Source organism: Rhodnius prolixus, unplaced genomic scaffold, assembly GCF_049639745.1.
Source record: "Rhodnius prolixus isolate KJV_2025 unplaced genomic scaffold, Rpr scaffold_9, whole genome shotgun sequence".
Lineage (NCBI taxonomy): Eukaryota > Metazoa > Arthropoda > Insecta > Hemiptera > Reduviidae > Rhodnius > Rhodnius prolixus.
The window spans coordinates 14,034,381-14,052,058 of NW_027411604.1; the positions used below are offsets into that span (position 1 = coordinate 14,034,381).

General features: G+C 29.4%; 3 protein-coding genes across 17 annotated transcripts in view; 2 read left to right on the top strand and 1 right to left on the bottom strand.

Moving 5' to 3' along the window:
* Positions 1-327: 327 nt before the first annotated feature.
* On the bottom strand, positions 328-8,557 carry sel (canopy family protein seele). Of its 2 annotated transcripts, none has more exons than XM_074127955.1 (5): positions 8,300-8,557; positions 6,312-6,528; positions 6,115-6,230; positions 1,975-2,181; positions 328-566 (listed from the first exon to the last, which is right to left on the bottom strand). In XM_074127955.1, exons 2-5 carry the CDS (start codon positions 6,397-6,399, stop codon positions 411-413), a joined length of 567 nt encoding a protein of 188 aa, XP_073984056.1. In that variant the 5' UTR covers positions 6,400-6,528; positions 8,300-8,557; the 3' UTR covers positions 328-410. The 2 variants fall into 2 exon arrangements, with proteins under 2 accessions (XP_073984056.1, XP_073984057.1); XM_074127956.1 differs by having other exon boundaries at positions 8,484-8,553.
* LOC141454097 (uncharacterized) lies at positions 3,597-5,840 on the top strand. The gene is made up of 2 exons (XM_074127924.1): positions 3,597-4,034; positions 4,158-5,840. The coding sequence occupies exons 1-2, from the start codon at positions 3,671-3,673 to the stop codon at positions 5,132-5,134; spliced, it is 1,341 nt and encodes a 446-aa protein (XP_073984025.1). The 5' UTR covers positions 3,597-3,670; the 3' UTR covers positions 5,135-5,840.
* Sin3A (SIN3 transcription regulator family member A) overlaps positions 6,599-17,678 on the top strand; it is a 41,456-nt gene continuing 30,376 nt past the window's right edge. For 4 of the 14 annotated variants that reach the window (XR_012458396.1, XM_074127900.1, XM_074127912.1 and 1 more), the window contains exons 1-10: positions 6,600-6,828; positions 13,118-13,222; positions 13,316-13,446; positions 13,909-13,965; positions 14,050-14,279; positions 15,603-15,726; positions 15,816-15,952; positions 16,030-16,369; positions 17,327-17,410; positions 17,503-17,661. Coding sequence is in view for 12 of the 14 variants with exons in the window: in XM_074127900.1 (XP_073984001.1) it covers positions 13,138-13,222; positions 13,316-13,446; positions 13,909-13,965; positions 14,050-14,279; positions 15,603-15,726; positions 15,816-15,952; positions 16,030-16,369; positions 17,327-17,410; positions 17,503-17,661 (1,347 nt within the window). In the remaining 2 variants the exon portion in view is untranslated. Of the gene's footprint in view, positions 6,829-8,938; positions 9,297-9,939; positions 10,320-13,117; positions 13,223-13,315; positions 13,447-13,908; positions 13,966-14,049; positions 14,280-15,602; positions 15,727-15,815; positions 15,953-16,029; positions 16,370-17,326; positions 17,411-17,502; positions 17,662-17,678 lie in introns of those variants that run through there. The other 10 variants (XR_012458397.1, XM_074127906.1, XM_074127903.1 and 7 more) reach the window with 10 other exon arrangements.

Below are 17,678 nucleotides of genomic sequence, written 5' to 3' on the forward strand. Positions count from 1 at the left end.
GGCATTTTTCTATATTAGGATTATATGGTAATTATAAAGTCACGTTTTCTTATTAAGTTTTTTACCTTTACAAATAACTAGTAATGTGTTTACTTTTGATTCTCACAGTACGGTATGATAGGACTAGATTATTGCATTGTTTGGTAGGCTCATTACACCCCTTTCACTTAAAATGTAACATCATGGAAGATAAATAATATCTTAACAATACGCATTTAAGTAAAAGAAATTCTTAAATAAAAATTACTGAATCTGTTTTTCCTGGAGGTTTTACTGACGGATTGTTTTTTCGCCATCACTTAAATATTCGTAAAAAAAAGTAACGAATCTGTTTTAAACATGATATTTAATAGAAAAATATAAAAACAACTAGAACACAAAATTTTGTTACAATTATAATTTAAATAATATCACAATTCATCATTTGCTTCAAATTCATAATCTTGCTCAACTGTATGATTACAAAGTTGAGCTGCTTCTGTACATAATTTAATATCCAAATTTTCTCCACCTTCTGAGAAACGTTTTACAAAACTTTCTTCATTTTCTTCAAGAATTCCTTCACACTAAAATTTAAGAGATGATTAAAAAGGTTCTCAAGAGTTATTTTACAAGGAAATTTAGGAAAATGAATTAGGTTAGACAACAGCTATTTAGTTATAAGTGAGCAAATAAACTCAACTGCTGATATAGCGCTAACTACATCAGTTCTGTGGAAGTTATGACAAATAGAGGAAATAATGTTTAGAGGAAAGAATTAATAGATAAAAGTGTTAACAAAATAATGAGAAGAAATATCGTAATATGAATATTTGCGACAAATATTATCGCAAATCAATAGAGTCAGATGGCGTCTAATTTAAACAAACCTTCAGGGCTTTAGGAATCAACGGAGAATGCAGATAGTAACAGATTGAACAGTCTACAGAAAAAATTATGGTAAAACGAAAACTAATTCTGTAAAATTAATTAAAAAGCAAAATCCTAAACGAAGTAAAAGTGCTGAAGATAAAATTAAAAAGAAAATAAAGGTTTGGAAACAAACACAAAAAATATGCAGAATAGGATGAGGCCTGCAAAAGTAAAAAGTCGGTGAAGATGGAAAAAAAAGATGTTAAAGAAGGTACTGAAAAAGTAGAATTAGAAAAAGAGAAAATTGAAAAAAATCTTGGAAAGAAAGTGATGCAATGATATAAAAAGAAAAAGAGAAAGCATGAAAAGATATAAGAATGCCTAAGTTAAAGAAGCCGTAATGATGAAATTAAACTTAAGCTTCAGATGCCATTATTGAATTGAACGCTGTAAATCCATGTCATCTTAAAGATAGAAAAACTGGAATTAAAGGACGAGATATCGCCGACTGAGTCAGTTACACCCACAGAGGCGAACCTGTACAACAACCTTATCCATTTAGTCCATAGTATGAAGATAAAATTCAAGGGTTCGGGAAAAGTGTCTTAAACAGAAGCCATACAACTGGAAAATCTTCATAGTAAAGCGATGTTTCTGATTACGGATTTTGGTATTTAAGCTTTCTGTTACCTGTCTCTTTAACTTTTACTATTGACTAATCCCACACCCATAAAAACAATGCGATGCTATCCCAACCCAGGGAAGCTCTAATATGTTTTTTAGAGAAAGTTAGAAAAACTAAAATAGCTTGTATCCCACTTAAATCACTATGTTCTTCTGATACATAATAAAAATGAACTGCAGGAAGTGTGAGTGATTAATGCCCTATGTTGGACGATCTAAGTGGCTATCAAGTGATAATTAATACGCCATATAAAATGGATATTTATCAAAGATAAAATTTGCTACTTAATTTAATTTAAAAAAAAAAAAGGCTTTAGAATTCCGTTCAAATTCGGTAATCTTTTTCGCACCTGAAGTTAGTCTTAGAAGAATGAAGAACAAAATCTTTGATCTCTTATTATATAAAGTATATTTTAGTGAGATTGAGATAAAACTTACGTAAAACTGTAGACTTTTATTTAAATCTGAATCCTGTATAATATCTACATCACTAATCATGGAATTCATCTGCCCAGCTTGAGAGAATAGTGGTATAACCACTAACTGCCCATTACTTTTTAATCTAGCTCTCACAAAATCTTTCATTTTATCACAAATATTTTCCATTAATTCAGTTAAAAATACTTCTGATCTTCTATATTCAACCTGAAAAAATATGAACTATAATTAAAATTCGCAGGAAATTGATGTTTCTCTCCTTCCTAATTCCGGGAAATGGATATTTTGAATTGACTATGAGTATTCAGCATAACTAAAAACCGAAAACTGAAGAGAAGCAAATTTAATATTAATTCTTTAGATAGTTATTGTAGGGCAAAATAATAAGTACCGACTTAGGAATTTCATGAAAACGGTTACAGGTAAATATTAGATTTAAAAAGATAGAACTTAAGAGGGAATTAAAACGTTACCAGCACTCCAGAAACCCCATGAAATAAATTTTTCGAAAAAACTTAAAAATTCATAATAATGATGGTTTTGGTTTGTTTTCTACCGTTGTTAGATGATTTTTGGGGAATATCAAGGTGCGGTCTTAAATAAAAACAACTTTTTTGCTTTATACCAACGTTTCAGGGTCTGTACAAAAGGAATATTACACTAATATAGATAAAATTAAAAAAAAAAATAAAAAAAAATTCTAAAACATAAAATTAAATAGATAGATAAATATAATAAATATAATTTGGAAAAACTTACATTATAAAAAAAAAAGTTTGTGAAGTTTAATGTAGAGCTACGAGTATATCATCATAACTGTTCAATAACAAGGATTCACGGAAAAGCGGGTTTATATAGAAGTAAGGGAGGAGTGAAAACAATAAGGCTGGAAAAACCTAAGGAATGTGGTGAGTAACTTGTTAAGTTACTGTCTGAAGAATGTTGTTGTAAAAATTTGAAAGATTGTTCGTGTCTGTCCTAAAGTTGATGGATTTTTGTTGTTTTTTAATGTGTATCATTTCTAATATGTTCCGTTTGTTTCTGTTGGTGTTAGTCGCAACTATGGAAGTGTTGTCAAAGTCAAATTCGTGTTGTAAGTTTAGATGGTGTTTAGTGAGAGAAGATAAGGTATCATTAGGTTTTTTAGTTTTGCAGTCGTGTTGGTGTTGGTATAGTCTCTTGTTCAGATATTGTGATTTTTTTTTTATAATGTAAGTCTTTCCAAATTATATTTATTATATTTATCTATGTATTTAATTTTATGTTTTAGAAATATTTTTCATTTTATTTTTTGGTTTTCAATTTTATCTATATTAGTGAAATATTCCTTTAGTACAGACCCTGAAGAAGGTAGTAAGAATTACCGAAACGTTGGTATAAAGCAAAAAAGTTGTTTTTATTTAAGACCGCACCTCGATATTTCCCAAAAATCATTCATAATAATGTTCACGTATATAAAAAAACACAGTGCATTATCAGAATTTTTTAAGATCTAATTTGATCTTATTTGTATAACACCAACAAGAATCATATCAATCTATTACTATAGAAATGAGTTATTTAATTTGTATTAGTATATATTTAAAATATTTAATATTATTTTCCACTCAAATAACTAAATAACAAATAAAAATTACCATCTGTAGCATTGCTAATCTTTAACAACTTTCATACAAAAAAATTCTGTTTCGACGAAATGGTGACTTACTCGTACAATTTATTAAGTAGTAAAGTGCGATATTGTGCGACTATGCACAGCTTTCTTCCTAAACTACTATCTGTTAATAAAACTATGGGCGCAAAAAAAAAAATATGTTCATCAAACAAATTCTACTTCAATATAAAAGATGGTAACGATGACAAACAAATAGTTACTAATAATAATTTAACTTATAGAATTATAATAATAGAAAAACATGGTTTGGTTTCATGGCTAAAATATACAGGCAATTTTGTACGTGTTGGTGAACCTATATGTGAAATAATTAAAAATGGAATTCTAGTAAACACAATTACATCTCCAACTCAAGGTTTCATAGCAAATAGATTTGTTGATGAAGGTAGATATATTGCAGGACATTCATTACTTTGTTTAATAAAAATTAGTGAGTTTGTTGATAAGCAATCTGCTAGGGATTTATACTTATATGAAAGAAAACTGTTTAATGAATTATCTGATTTAGCGAGCCAAGAGGAAGCTATTTACGATACACGCATAAAAACAAAAGAATTTATTCCACTAAGAGACGATGAAACAATATTAGATGAAGATGATAAAATAGAACCTACAGGACAACATTCAAAAAAACATCATTTAGAAAATATTAGAAAGATATTACATAAAAAACGAATAGAGCACTATGATCAATTTATTCCTCAAGACATTAGGGAATTAGAAGGTTCTGACTATGGCGGCACAACACTTTCATTGGGCGATCGTGCTGACAAGTTTTATAAAAAAAAAATTAGTGATTCAATCGAAGAATTAATTAAAGAACATTTTACTGACTCAATAGATACACCTTCACACGTAATAGATGATGGTATGAGAAACAGATTTTTAGTAGCAACAGCAGACATAGATATGACTAGTGCAATAAATTTCGCTCTTCGGCTAGGGGAAAAACAATATATAAAACTTGAAATAAAATGCCTTATTATAATGGCAGTCATCCAAGTTTTTAGATCACTTCCCCATTTAATCAAAAGTCTCGACGATAAAACGGAAAACATTGACTTAACAATTGGTATTGCAGCTGGTGGTAAATTAGCTTTTCCATCATTACGTAACGTAGATAAAATGACGTATTCAAATTTAAAAGATACTTTAAAAGAAATTGAAAGAAGCTTATACAGTAGAAACACTGAAATAAAATATACAAGCGATACCGAATGTTTTGCTATAGCTAATGATTGGGATTACGGTAGTGTAAGAGGACCATCTTGTCTTTACAGTTCAAATTTTGCTACACTAGCATTAAACAATGTAGTCTTGAAACCAAAAATTTTAAGCCAACAACAAATGATTTCTCAGCCGATTATGTCCACAGCATTAACTGTTAACAATGAAAAAATCCATGGACAAGATGCATTAATATTTATAAATAAATTAAAGAAAATTGTTCAGACATTTCAAAATGTTCCGAACTTTTTAAAATAAATTTATTAAATTTTTCTTGTATACATATCGAGCAATCATCTTTACTGGAGTTCTGCCATGTGTCTACTCCCGCCAGAATTTCCATTAACAATTTTTTTGGGAATTCTCTCTCTTCTAATTTGCGTCCTAGCCAACTGAACTGGCCTTTATATTACATGCAAGTCTGCCTCAATGATTCCACAAGTTCATTGTTTTTGTTATTCGCTATCCAGTGACCCACTCTATCCCTCACTACGCCGAATATCTTTTTTTTACCTTTCCTAGGCTCTTAGTCTTTGAACGTTTTATCAACGAAATTAAGTAACTACCGGTCTCAAAATTGATCAGTAAAAAACCAATTTTATATTTCTTGATAGAAATTTGAAATTAATCATTTGTGGAAGTGTGAAAGTGCACTTTATGCCGGCCACAATTCTGGCTTTAATCCAGCATTAAATTAATTTTTTTCTGTGTAGACTGGACCCAAATATTTGGGCAGAGAGTAAAAAAACCTTTCGTTTTCTGTAACTATATAACAAAGAATATTTAATAAATTTCTAATTACAAATTTGAGTAAAATAGGTTTTAAATTTTGAATGCTATTTCACAGTAAAAACTGTTGAGATATTCACGAAATGGGATATACATACGTTCTACGCTTTCACGTTTAGTTCCATGAAAATTTGAAATTTTTTAATGGTAATACAGTACACTAAGTAGATTCCGTGTGTCTCAGGATTCCATCTCCTTTGATTCTAGATAGAAAAGTATTAGGATATTACCTCTTTTATCAAATACCACTTCGATGGTCAGGCCCTACATCATTCAAGAAGTCAAGTTTTCCAACACTTCATCAATAGAAATTAATTTCCAGTATAGAGGGAAAATTTACAGTTGTAATCATAAATAATAAAAAGTCAAAAGTGTTAGCCATAGTAACATGTTGCTTTCTATTATTACTTATTGCATATCAGATATAAGTACATGAAAACTTAGCTTACAGTCTTTTGCTTTTGATCTCCTTTATGGTCTATACGGTATGTACCAACTTCAACCTTTTTCAAGGGATCCACTTTTTCCACTTCCTTTTCCATTTCCTCTACGAGCTTTTGGCACACTAAATGATCGATTTAAGAAAAAATTATAAATAAATAAAATATTTTTTTTTAGGTGTATACATAAAAATATAAATAAATACCTAAACATCTTAATTCAGAAGTGTTAATTTCTTCAGACCTGACGAAATCTAAATATAAAATAGCAAATATGAGAGCCCAGATCCTCATTTTTGTTCATTTACAATTACAACTTCACCCTTTAAATGTAATTAATAAAATGTAAAAAACTCGGTTGTTTTACACTCAAACTGTAGGACCACGTTTTCAACCATTATTGGCTAATTGAAAGACAGGCCGCTAGTAAACAGAAAAAAAGAAACAGCTGTATTATATCAGCTGATTTGTCAGAAAGCGTGACGTCGTGATTACAGTTGTGTTTAGGAACGCTGTCCCGCGTCCTCCACAGGCCAATATGGTTGTCTTATTTGGAAAAAGACTCAAAAAGTTAATTTCAATTCTTTTGATATAATTAATCGTTTAGTGTAAAGGGGCTTGGAAATTAAGCGTTTTATTTGTTTATATAAACATTTTGTTTTTCTGCTTTAGTGTGATTTGCGATCACCGAAAGAATTATTTAAGGCGTCATGAAAATTTCAGGTAAACAATTTTTAATATTTTGTAATTCATCCTTCACTTGGAATCACAGAATATAGTGAAACTGATAAGTTAGGCATTAAAATGTCGATATAACGTTTCTTTTAAAAAGATTGTCTTTATTTTTTCTTTTCCTTCTAAAACTTATTTTTCCCTTCGGTTTTTTTTTAAAATTTCTTTTTTAGTCAGAGGTTTTTGTTTCATTTATTAAAATTAAAAAAAAGGGAAAAGATACAGCCTTTATAAAATTGAATGTCAAGTTTGGAAGTTAAGCGTCCCCGCCCCCTCTTTCTGATGCTATTTACAGACTGGACCTTACGATTTTTAAGTTTTTTTCTACTCACTTATCATCTTTGTGAGTTTAAAGAGTATGTTACTTACTACATTATTTAAGTGAAAATAAAATTTAATATACAAATTTCAATATTTGCTCTTAGCCCTATTGTGGTTAAACATCTCTGAAATTAAAAAACATCAAATAATAGAAGTAATTTGCAAATGTTAGGATTAAAACTTATTTTCGTTAATATCAGCTATCCGGGTAAATTCATAATTCATTCTAAACAACATTGAATCCTATTCTTTTTCATGAATACTCTTGTTGGGCATTTAAGTACTTAGAGCTTGGCAATCCCCATGCATTGGAAAAATTGAACATATAGCTTTGTGGTTCAAAAAAACTTGTAAATAAAACTGGATTTGAATTTCTAAATTAAGTCACCTGTATAACCTTTATCCTAGCGTTAATAAAAAACGTTTTTTTTACATTTATTTTAATTATTCTGCATATAGGACGCTGCATTTTTCTTTATTTTCGTTAATTCCCATTTAAAAATAAAAGGAAAGTAGAAATGAGCCTTAACTGGATTCACTTTTAATTTAAACATGCTATGTATTTCTTAATTTGCATTAAAAACATCACTTATTAGAAACAAAAATTATTTATAACTTTTTTAATTGATATATTTGAAGTATAGAATAAAATTACATTAAAAGTATTAACTGATTAGTTTTTTTAATTAATTTTCATTGTTTCAAGTAGGCCGCATTTATAAAATTGTTAGTAACTTATTGGATCTTGTAATTATTCAAATCAGAGTTATTAATTTTTGTGACAATTTTTTTTTTCAAGATTTTAGAATTTAAAAAGTAGTTTTTAAACAAATAAAGTTTCATTTTTTCATTTTTAATGTTTTAAAATGTGTTAAAAATTTTTTGGTTATAGTGTTGCTAGGAGATTTGTACAAAATATTAATTATTTCAAATTGATAGGCCATACTGAACATCTGTTTGTATTCAAATATAGAATCTCGAAAAAATCTTTACACTTATTTAAAACAGAGTGGAAAGGATATTTTTCACTTAATTGGATCAATCTTACATTAAGGGTATAGAAAGTGTCCAAGTCAGAAAAAATTTAGTAATTAGCAACCCGAAGCGTTTGTAGTTAGAATTTAGAATTCATATTATTGACCTGTTCCTTGCTCATCGAACAGCTGGTTTCGTATCTCTGTTCTGATTGGTTGTAACTCCCAAGCAATAAATTCACTTTCTCCTTGTCACATGTTTTTATATTTTGTTGGAAAGAACTATTATCTAGTAATTAGAATATTATTTTGCTAATATTTAAGGCACTAAAGATTGTAAAACGACATTACATTTACTAGTTACAGTTTAGAGCCGCATACCATTGTGGTTGTAAACATGGTCTCTTTTTACACTTTACGATGTCTCTTGCTCTACCAACTTAACATGAACTAATGTACCTACTCGTCTCTTCTCGTTGAATTTTTTAGGTTTTTCAAATACAAAATTTGAAGCATAGAGCAAATTTGGTTGCTGATGTTATGATTAACTTTTATAATTTTTTGTTTTAGAAAATATTTTTTTACTTAAGAAAATTATGCTTTCAATTTTTAGTTCTCATATCCTTTTTTGTTCTGTTTCTACTAATTCTAATAAATGCATTGTGCTTACTTCGAAATAATATACCTTCAAATATTTAGTGTTATAATAGAGTGAGATATTCCCCTTTATGTTGTCAACCTGACAAATGTAGGATGAGTCCATTTTATTGTTGAAATAGTTTTGGAGGGGGTTGTGCTTGGATTGGACTCTTCTAAACTTCAAACCAGTGTACTCAGTGTCGCTCTCGATATGCAACTTACCGATGGAAACTCTCTCAGTGAGATCTTCATCTTTTACACTTCTTTTCCTGCAGTTACTATCATATCCGATTATTCGCGAACTGTTAATTTATTATTTAACTTACTCTAATGTTTGTTTTTATTTCTCTTTGATATTACGGCAATTAGCTTCCGTTTGTTTTCTTTCTGGCCTATTTAATTTTACTTAGTTAAATATATTTTATTTATTTAGTTAAGTTTCATTCGGGAGTTAAGTTTAGTGCATCAAGATTGTTACAGGAACGCAGTTGAAAGAAGTTACAAATGACTGTTTTGATAATCCGGGTGAGTAATTGTTTTTAGTATCCACTTAAAAAAACTGCCAATATTTTATTTAAGAGATCACAGCTTCGTGAGCATATTCTTATTACCTCCAATAAAAGTGTCATTTTTGTTCAACAGTTTAAATTGCTTATACCTTATTGCATAAATATTTTAACTATCCGACAGAATTGTCATTCTTCGTCATACGAATGACTGTTTAATGAATTTAAGAATTACGGGATTAAATAGACAATTTGTGTAAATTTTTGTTAAGATATCGTTTAGAAATCGGACCTGTTTTGGATCTCTTGGCTCTCCAGCCAGACGTTAGGATGCTATGTTGCCAAGTTGTGAATGGTTCGGCAACGTTGTAGCTTGTCAAGTAGGAGGCATTACGAAAATAAAACGAACTACTAATACGCATTTATAAATTAGTATTCTTGTTAATTTTATGTGGTGCTAGGCCGCTTGATGTTTTTATATTAGAATTTAGTATTCTCAAGTATTTTTGTCAATGAAATTCTCATCTTTTTGTTATAGTTTGAAGTAAAAGCGCATAATTTGGAACTTATTTCCTTTATCGATTCGCCCTGCCTTATTCACTTTTATAATGGCGGGGTAGCCGGGTTTTGAGTGGGGGTAATGCAGGGTTGCCATGTTTACCCTTTCTCTCATATTTTAAGAGTCTCATTCCAAAACAATAATAATTAGTTGTCCCTCTTTGGCATTGGTGCCTAAGAGGTAGCCTGTGAAATATGATCAATTTTTTTCTCAAAATTTTTTGAAATTGGACTTAAGTATATCTTTTGAATAAAAATGATTTACTCCCTTCTTCAGTTTTTTGTTTAGTGGGTGTAGAAGGAAGACAGTCTAGCATGCCACTCTGTAGCGTTATGTTAGTGTTGTGCATAAATATAGTTAGTCGTTATCTTTTATTATTTTGTTGTTTAATATTAAGTAAAAAGTACGAAAATTTATTTCGAAAATTATTAAGCCTATATCCAACATGAAATGAAGGTCAATAAAGCAAGGATACTTAGTGAGGTAGGTTCAGAATTAATATTATTTTTATATTTGTTATTTTTAAAGAAGATAATGTCATGACTTATGATTGTTCAGTTTAAATTAGTGAAAGTTGGATGAAAAGTATCCTATTCCAGTTTCTTTGATGCTTTATGCCGCTTCAGAAGATATTGGTAACCTGCGCAAAAGCAACAACTGTTGCCTTCACACACCCACAGGACCCACTTCGCCTCAATCTCATTCCCTGTCGTTACCCGGTCATTGCTGTTGCAATTTTCTGTTAGCTTATTTTAATTAATTTCTCTGGAAGTGTAATTTTCATTAGTTACTGAGTTTTTTGTTTTATTTTTATCCTTCTATTTTGAAGTTGTAAATGAAAAAAATTATTAATGTACATTATTAAAATTTATTTAAAAAAGTAAATTTTGGCCAAGGCAGATGTTCTCCATTGAGGCAGTTGTATGTGTATTGGTTATTTGAAGCCAGTAATTGCTGAATAAAATATTCTGAATGATCTCTGAATTGTAGGAAATTCATATATTTCTCCTTTTTTTAAAATACACTATAGTTTAAAAAAATACATTTACTGCATTATTACAAAACAACAATACTTAGTTTAAAAAAAACTAAAATAATGAATGTTTTAAAATTATTCTGAACAGTCAAAAAATCTTAATATTTAATATAATTACGTGCCCTATAAGGAGAAAAATGTAATTAAATCTTCTTTGTAATTGTACGTTTTATCATTAATAAAAATTAATATGGGGAACATAGTATAATAAATTTTAAAAAAAAAATTACGCTGTTAAAATTAAGATTTACTTTTGATAAAATTCAATGACATAATTTCTGAATTTCATAAATTTTTTTATTTACTAATTTCATTTTACAGATGATATCAATGAATAGATTATATGAAAAAGTAACAATAATTCTGTGATAAGCAAGCATACAATTTTTCACCGTGCCCTAAATGAATTAAACTTAATTCAGTGTTCGTTAAGTTGACGTTTGTTTGCTCTCCTTAAAATTAAAAAATGTAGTTATTGAGTTCTCTTAAACCTTACTACAGAAAAATTTATGAATAAAAACTGCTGTAAATTAAGAAAAAAAAGAAGAGCTTAACTTGTAATTAACTTGCATTATCTCCGATAAATTGTTGCTGTAATTTAAAAAAAGAAAAGTTAAATGTTATGCATGAATTTATTGTTGATTAGTTTCAAATTAACAACTTTTTTTATTATAAGATTTATATATAAGATGGGATCCGTGTAAATAGTTACTAGTAGTAAATAGTAAATATTGCAGTTAAAATTAACAACTACTTTATTAATTTGTACCTTAATCAAAGTTTCACAGGGAATTTTCTGCTTGTTCAGGGCTTAAATTAAAATATACCTTATGTGACTAGTACTTGTTCTTAAGTACGTTTATATATTAATTTTGTTAAATTTAACACACAACATTGACCTGAAGGTGAGGAATTAGACTATGACATTTTTTCAAATAAAAGAAAAATTATTTTTCAGCAATAGATGGTACTGACAACTAATCTCTTAAAATTTTTTCTGCTGTGAAACTCATTTTAAATATTTTCATAGTTTACTTCAAACTACAAATTTCTTTAATCCTCAAATCTGCCTTTAATTGACTTTTTATTTATTAAAATTTCAAATCTTAAAAAAAAGTCTGAGTGATTAATATATAGAACTATCATTTTGTATTATAATCGTTTCAAAGAAAATTTTACACAAGAATGATCTATTACGATTAAATATATAAATATTAAGCGTTGAAAACATCTGAAAATTTGGTTTGGTTCGCTGGATAATATTATTGTTTTTATTCGTTGTACCGCGCATGTTTTTCAAATTTCTGGCCGTCCCGGAATTTCATCCATCACCAGAAGTTGATTCATCTTTTTGAGCATGGCGTACAGTATTTACTTCTACTTATAATGCTTCAGTCACATATACTACACCTGCTTACTGAGTGTGGTTTACTTAGTGTTTACGTGTGACTAAAAATGTTAGTAAAATATTGAAACCTTTTTTTTTGAAAGTTGTCTTTTTTCCTTTCCATAATTATTGTTTTTATCTATGCAGTGTCTTTACAGCTTTTAGTGTTTTTTTAAATTCATTTTCTTTCCAAATTTATTAAAGGCTTTTGTAAACGATTTTAGTACAGAGGAAATTGGTCTTTTTGTACATACTGGAGGCCTATGTATTCCGTTAAAATTTTAAGAGAAAAAGAGCATGCGCAAAAAAGATTAATAGTCCCTAGTATAATTTTATTTATATTTTGTTCATTTTCTATATCAATATTATATATATTTAAATACATCAATTTAATTTTTGTTCACTTTTCTTCAAAAACACTGGATGTTCAAATTTAATTGAAGCATTAAATTTGGTTTTAGAAATGTATGGTCGGAATACTGATTATAATTGTTAATTTTTTATTATTTCAGGCAGCTTCTCGCCCAACAGTAGATTAAAGGTCGTGGCTTAAGCACAATAGCTTAATATACTTCAATCTAAATTTCTTTTAATGCTATTCAATAAAATCGTAAGTCCAAGACCGGCAATCGAATAGATTATTAACATACGGATCAGCTAAAATGATGCAACTCCTCTATCCTCTTAGCTATCGCGTTTACCGATTTACTCAAGTTTCTTTGAACATATCATTCAAATATTGTGTATCTTGGCTCTGAATGTGCAAACTGGGTCAATTTTTTGTTGTTATTAAAAACCATTTTACTTTATTTATTTATTCATAATTTTAATCCTTTTTTTTTTTTAACTTGTTTCCAGCAGGGCCAATGTGACTTGCGATGAAGCGTCGGGTCGAAGAAACGGCCAAAGTTGAAGGGGTGCTCACCCCACAATCATTGCATAGTCAGCGTTCACCGCACACTGGTATTTATTACGTCCATAAATATTCTGTAGTAGATTATTTTTTTATTTAATGTATCCAATATAATGAATATTAATTAATAATATAATTTATAGTCTCAAGTCTTGTGCAAACTACTTATACTACCCAAGGTGTAAAAGGAGGGGGAAATCCCGAAGTTGGTGGTTTAGCTCAATATTCACTGCAGTCAAATTATACAATGCCATCAATAGCTACTAACATTAAGGTAACTGATTATTCACGAAATAAACAAAAATTACCTGAAGAAATAAAATTAATCTTAATTTTTCCATTATTTATTTCACTTTTGATTTCTATACATGGGAGATAAAACGTTTTACCATATTTTTCTGGTAAAAATTGTCCTGTTTGTGAATATCATGTGCTTTTCGTTGAAATATGAAAGATTCGTAATTTATTTGCCACGCATTTTTTAAAAATCTAATTTAAGAAACTCAAAAAATGATGAAAAGAAGTACAGATTTTTCATCTTGATTTTCTGGCTAATGTATTAAATTTGATATTCTATTCGTAACCTATAAGATTCAGTTTAACTTAATTATTAAAAATGTATCTCCTACCTAGCCTGTTACCTTTTCTGATCAATTTCTGTCAGTGCCCACTAGATATGTCAAACAAAAATTATGAAATATTAATTGTATGTTCAATGATTTCAATTTCTTTGCAGAGCCAAAGTGGTGGCCACACAGGCATCTTGGTGCAATCGCACATAAGACATAATAAAGTAAGTCTTATTTTATCTTTCTTTTTTTTCTAATTATTCAATTTCTACAAAGTTTTTTGATTTAAATTATTCTACAAAATGAAGGTGCAAGGTGGAGGAGCAACCTCTCCAGCTGTCGGTCCTGGGGTTCCTTCTGGAGGGGGCACTGGACCTGGAGGAGGGTCCACGCCGGGGGCTGGTGGTGCGCCTCAATTTCAAAGGCTTAAAGTAGAGGATGCCTTATCTTATTTGGATCAAGTCAAATATAAATTTAATAGCCAGCCTAAAGTTTATAATGACTTTCTTGAGATTATGAAAGAATTTAAATCCCAATGGTAAGCAAATTTTGCCTTTTCTCACTTTTTAAAGATTCTTTATTTTTTCCTAAACTGTCATTTCCGTCTTAAGAAAAAAAATCTAATATTACGTATAATCTTAAGAGCTATAATAATTACAAAATATTTCTATATATATCCTTAATAAATAAATGTGTTTTATAAAAATGTAGCATTTGCTAATTTTTTTTTTTTTTTTTTTTTGTAGTAATGGCATTTCTTTTATATAGACGGATACTTTGATTATACTTTGTTGTTATTATATCTTAGTAAATGCTTAGTGTGTGAAGCGATTTTGACATTATTTTGTAGTCAAAATGCAGATCTGCCTCCATCAACCTTTGGTTCCTTTAATTTGAGTTCAATATCTATGTTCATAAGACGTAAAACATATAAAATATTTGAAAATGAGTTTTAGCAAATAAGAGTTTAATACAAGAACATCAGATGCAGCAAATTAGGTTTGTTAACAATTTCTGACATTAAAAAAGTTGTACTGGATAAATCGCACTTATGATCGATAAGGAAAAGCAATAGACTAGGCTTTAAAAAATAAATATAAAACAAGAAGTGGGGCAGGTGTTGTTGGTAGTTCTGAAGGGTGGATTTATTTGTAAGTGTGAAATCCCCAGTTCGAATCCCACTTGTAGCTATTATTTATTTGTTAATGGCAAGGTAATGCTTTCCGTCCCGTATACAACATCTAATTGTTAGGAGGTCGTTAAGACCATCCTGAAAAATTAGATGATTATTTTAGTATAAGAAGTGGATATTTATAAAGTCTTGACTAAAATTGATTATTTAAAGCTGTAGCAACACGATTGTTATTAAGTATTATTTGTGAGATTTGTGATATTTGTAAGATTAAACTTTTGTATCCTTTAGAGCTTTTTGTATTTGTCAATCAAAAATGGCCACCTCTACAGCTGGAATTAAATCCACCTTCTCCGTGTTTCTTAAGCTTCTCTTATAGGTTAATTAATTAATCAAAACAACCTTCTAAAATCACTTGGAAATGTTCGTTTTTATAAACATTCTTTGCTCAGTGATTTAAGTAACAAATTCAAGTCTACAAATACTAAGATTTGCGGATAATGATCATTTTTAGTGGCTCATTAAATCTTTTATCAGTGATTAAATCCGACACTTCTTTTGAAGTTAAGGAGAGAAGTATGTGCTCCGTAATTCTTAATCATATACTTTGAAGCATTTGCTACGTTTTTTTCAACAAACTTAATAATAATATTTTTTTTTTATAGCGTCAATTATTTTTATATCCATTAAAAATTGAATAATATATATTTTTGTTATAATTAATTTCAGTATTGACACTCCAGGAGTTATAGCTCGAGTTTCACACCTCTTTAAAGGTTATCCTGAATTAATATCAGGCTTCAATACATTCCTTCCACCAGGTTATAAAATTGAGGTTCAAGCAAATGATACTGTAAGTTTTTTAATATTTTGTGTAAATATACATATTGCATTTTTTTTTATAAAATGGGTTTTATAATTTGTCTTTTTATTTCCAAAAAGGGATATTCATTGCAAGTATCCGTTTCCAATCCTCTTGGACATCACACAATGACAGAAATTCCACCTTTAACTCCCACCCAACCACAGAGTGTGGTTGTTACAAATCAGCAGAATAAAGCTCCTTCATCCGTATTTAGGTAAGATTTAATACTTTTTTCGCAAAAACCGATTCTTGTAAAGTTTTACTTAATAACATTTTTGTATTATTTAAAAGAAATATATATACTTTGTGCAGCGGAAGTGCCTTAGTTTCTGCTGGATCGATACATGTTAAAGGAAATGATCGAGGAAGTTCTAGTGGAGGAACTGGATCTGGTGGTCTTGTAGGCACCGTCCCCGGTAGTGGTACAGCTGTTCCTATTTCCCAGGGTCCATCCGTTGCTAATTCTAGTGCTGTACATCCTCCAACACAAGGAAATCATCAAGTACCAGCACCATCTACTGGAGGACCACCAGGAATAACTTCTAATAATAGTGGTCCTCCACCAGGTTCTGGTCCAGCTAGCCAACCGGTGGAATTCAACCATGCTATTAACTATGTTAATAAGATTAAGGTAGATATTACTTTCTATTCCATTTAGTAACATTCCCTTTAGTAAAATCGATAAAGCTGTTATTGAAAACTTGCCTAAATTACTCGTGTACTCATGCTTAGATTTGGTTAAAACTCTGTTCGAAAAAAACATTCAATTATTAATTTTTACAAAATTATTTTTTGTGCGGTTTAACCATCATGTATTCTTTGATTTGGAGTAATTATCAGAGAGTTTAGAGTTTTTCAGTTCTCTTGGAAAATTATCCTACTATTATTATCATTAAACTCAAACGATAATTTTAAACACTTACTTAAACATTGTTTTCTAAAAAAAAATTATAAAATGTAGTTTTGTGAAATTCGAGATTTAAAATTTATTTAATTATGGCTTCTAAGCGGAAATAGGGAGAGTGCTCTGTAAAATTATTTACTCAACTCACCCCAAAAGTCGGAACTATTCTCATCTCTTCAAAAATTGCTAAAACGAATTGAAAATTTTAAAAGTTCTTTTACAAATATAATAAATTGTAAATAAAAAAGTCAGTGATTTTATTCACGTAAAATTGCGTTTACTGCTTGTTTCGGCCACTATATGATTCAGTGAGGACAATGAAAATGTTCTAAAAAGAATTTGAATTAGGTTTTTCTTATGAACTTGAGAATTGAAATAATAATAATAATAATACCTATTTTCATTGTATTACAACATTATATGTATTGTATATTAAGAACTGTGTACAGCAAAGTTAGATGTATCCGCCTTCTGGATCCGTAAATTTAAACAATTTCAAAGGCCTGTCTAGTAATTCCGATAAGGTTTCATATGTAAAGCAAGTTCTTAGAAATTTATTTAAATATTCATTTCTTCGTGTTACAGTGGTTTTAAGTTCTCTAACTCAGTAGATAAACAATATTTTTATTACTATAGTTAAATTAATTCATTTTTAATTTGTTACGATTTTTATATTTTCCATAGAATCGGTTTCAAGGACAGCCAGACAAATATAAGAAATTCCTTGAAATTTTGCACACTTATCAAAAAGAACAAAGAAATGTAAAGGTGAGTTTTCATTTGTTTATCAAAAAGTCTGATTTCTTTAAGAATAGAGCAAAGCTAGGCTAATGAGGGGGGTTTTGTTTGATTGTGTTTAGGAAGGTGGAGGGAGTGGAGGAGGTGGCAAACATTTGACAGAAGCTGAAGTGTATTCACAAGTGGCTCAACTATTCGAAAATCACGATGATTTACTTATGGAATTTGGTCAATTTTTGCCTGATGCTACGAGCCATAACTCTCTTTCTCTGGCAAATCTGGTAAGTGTGTTGTGTGT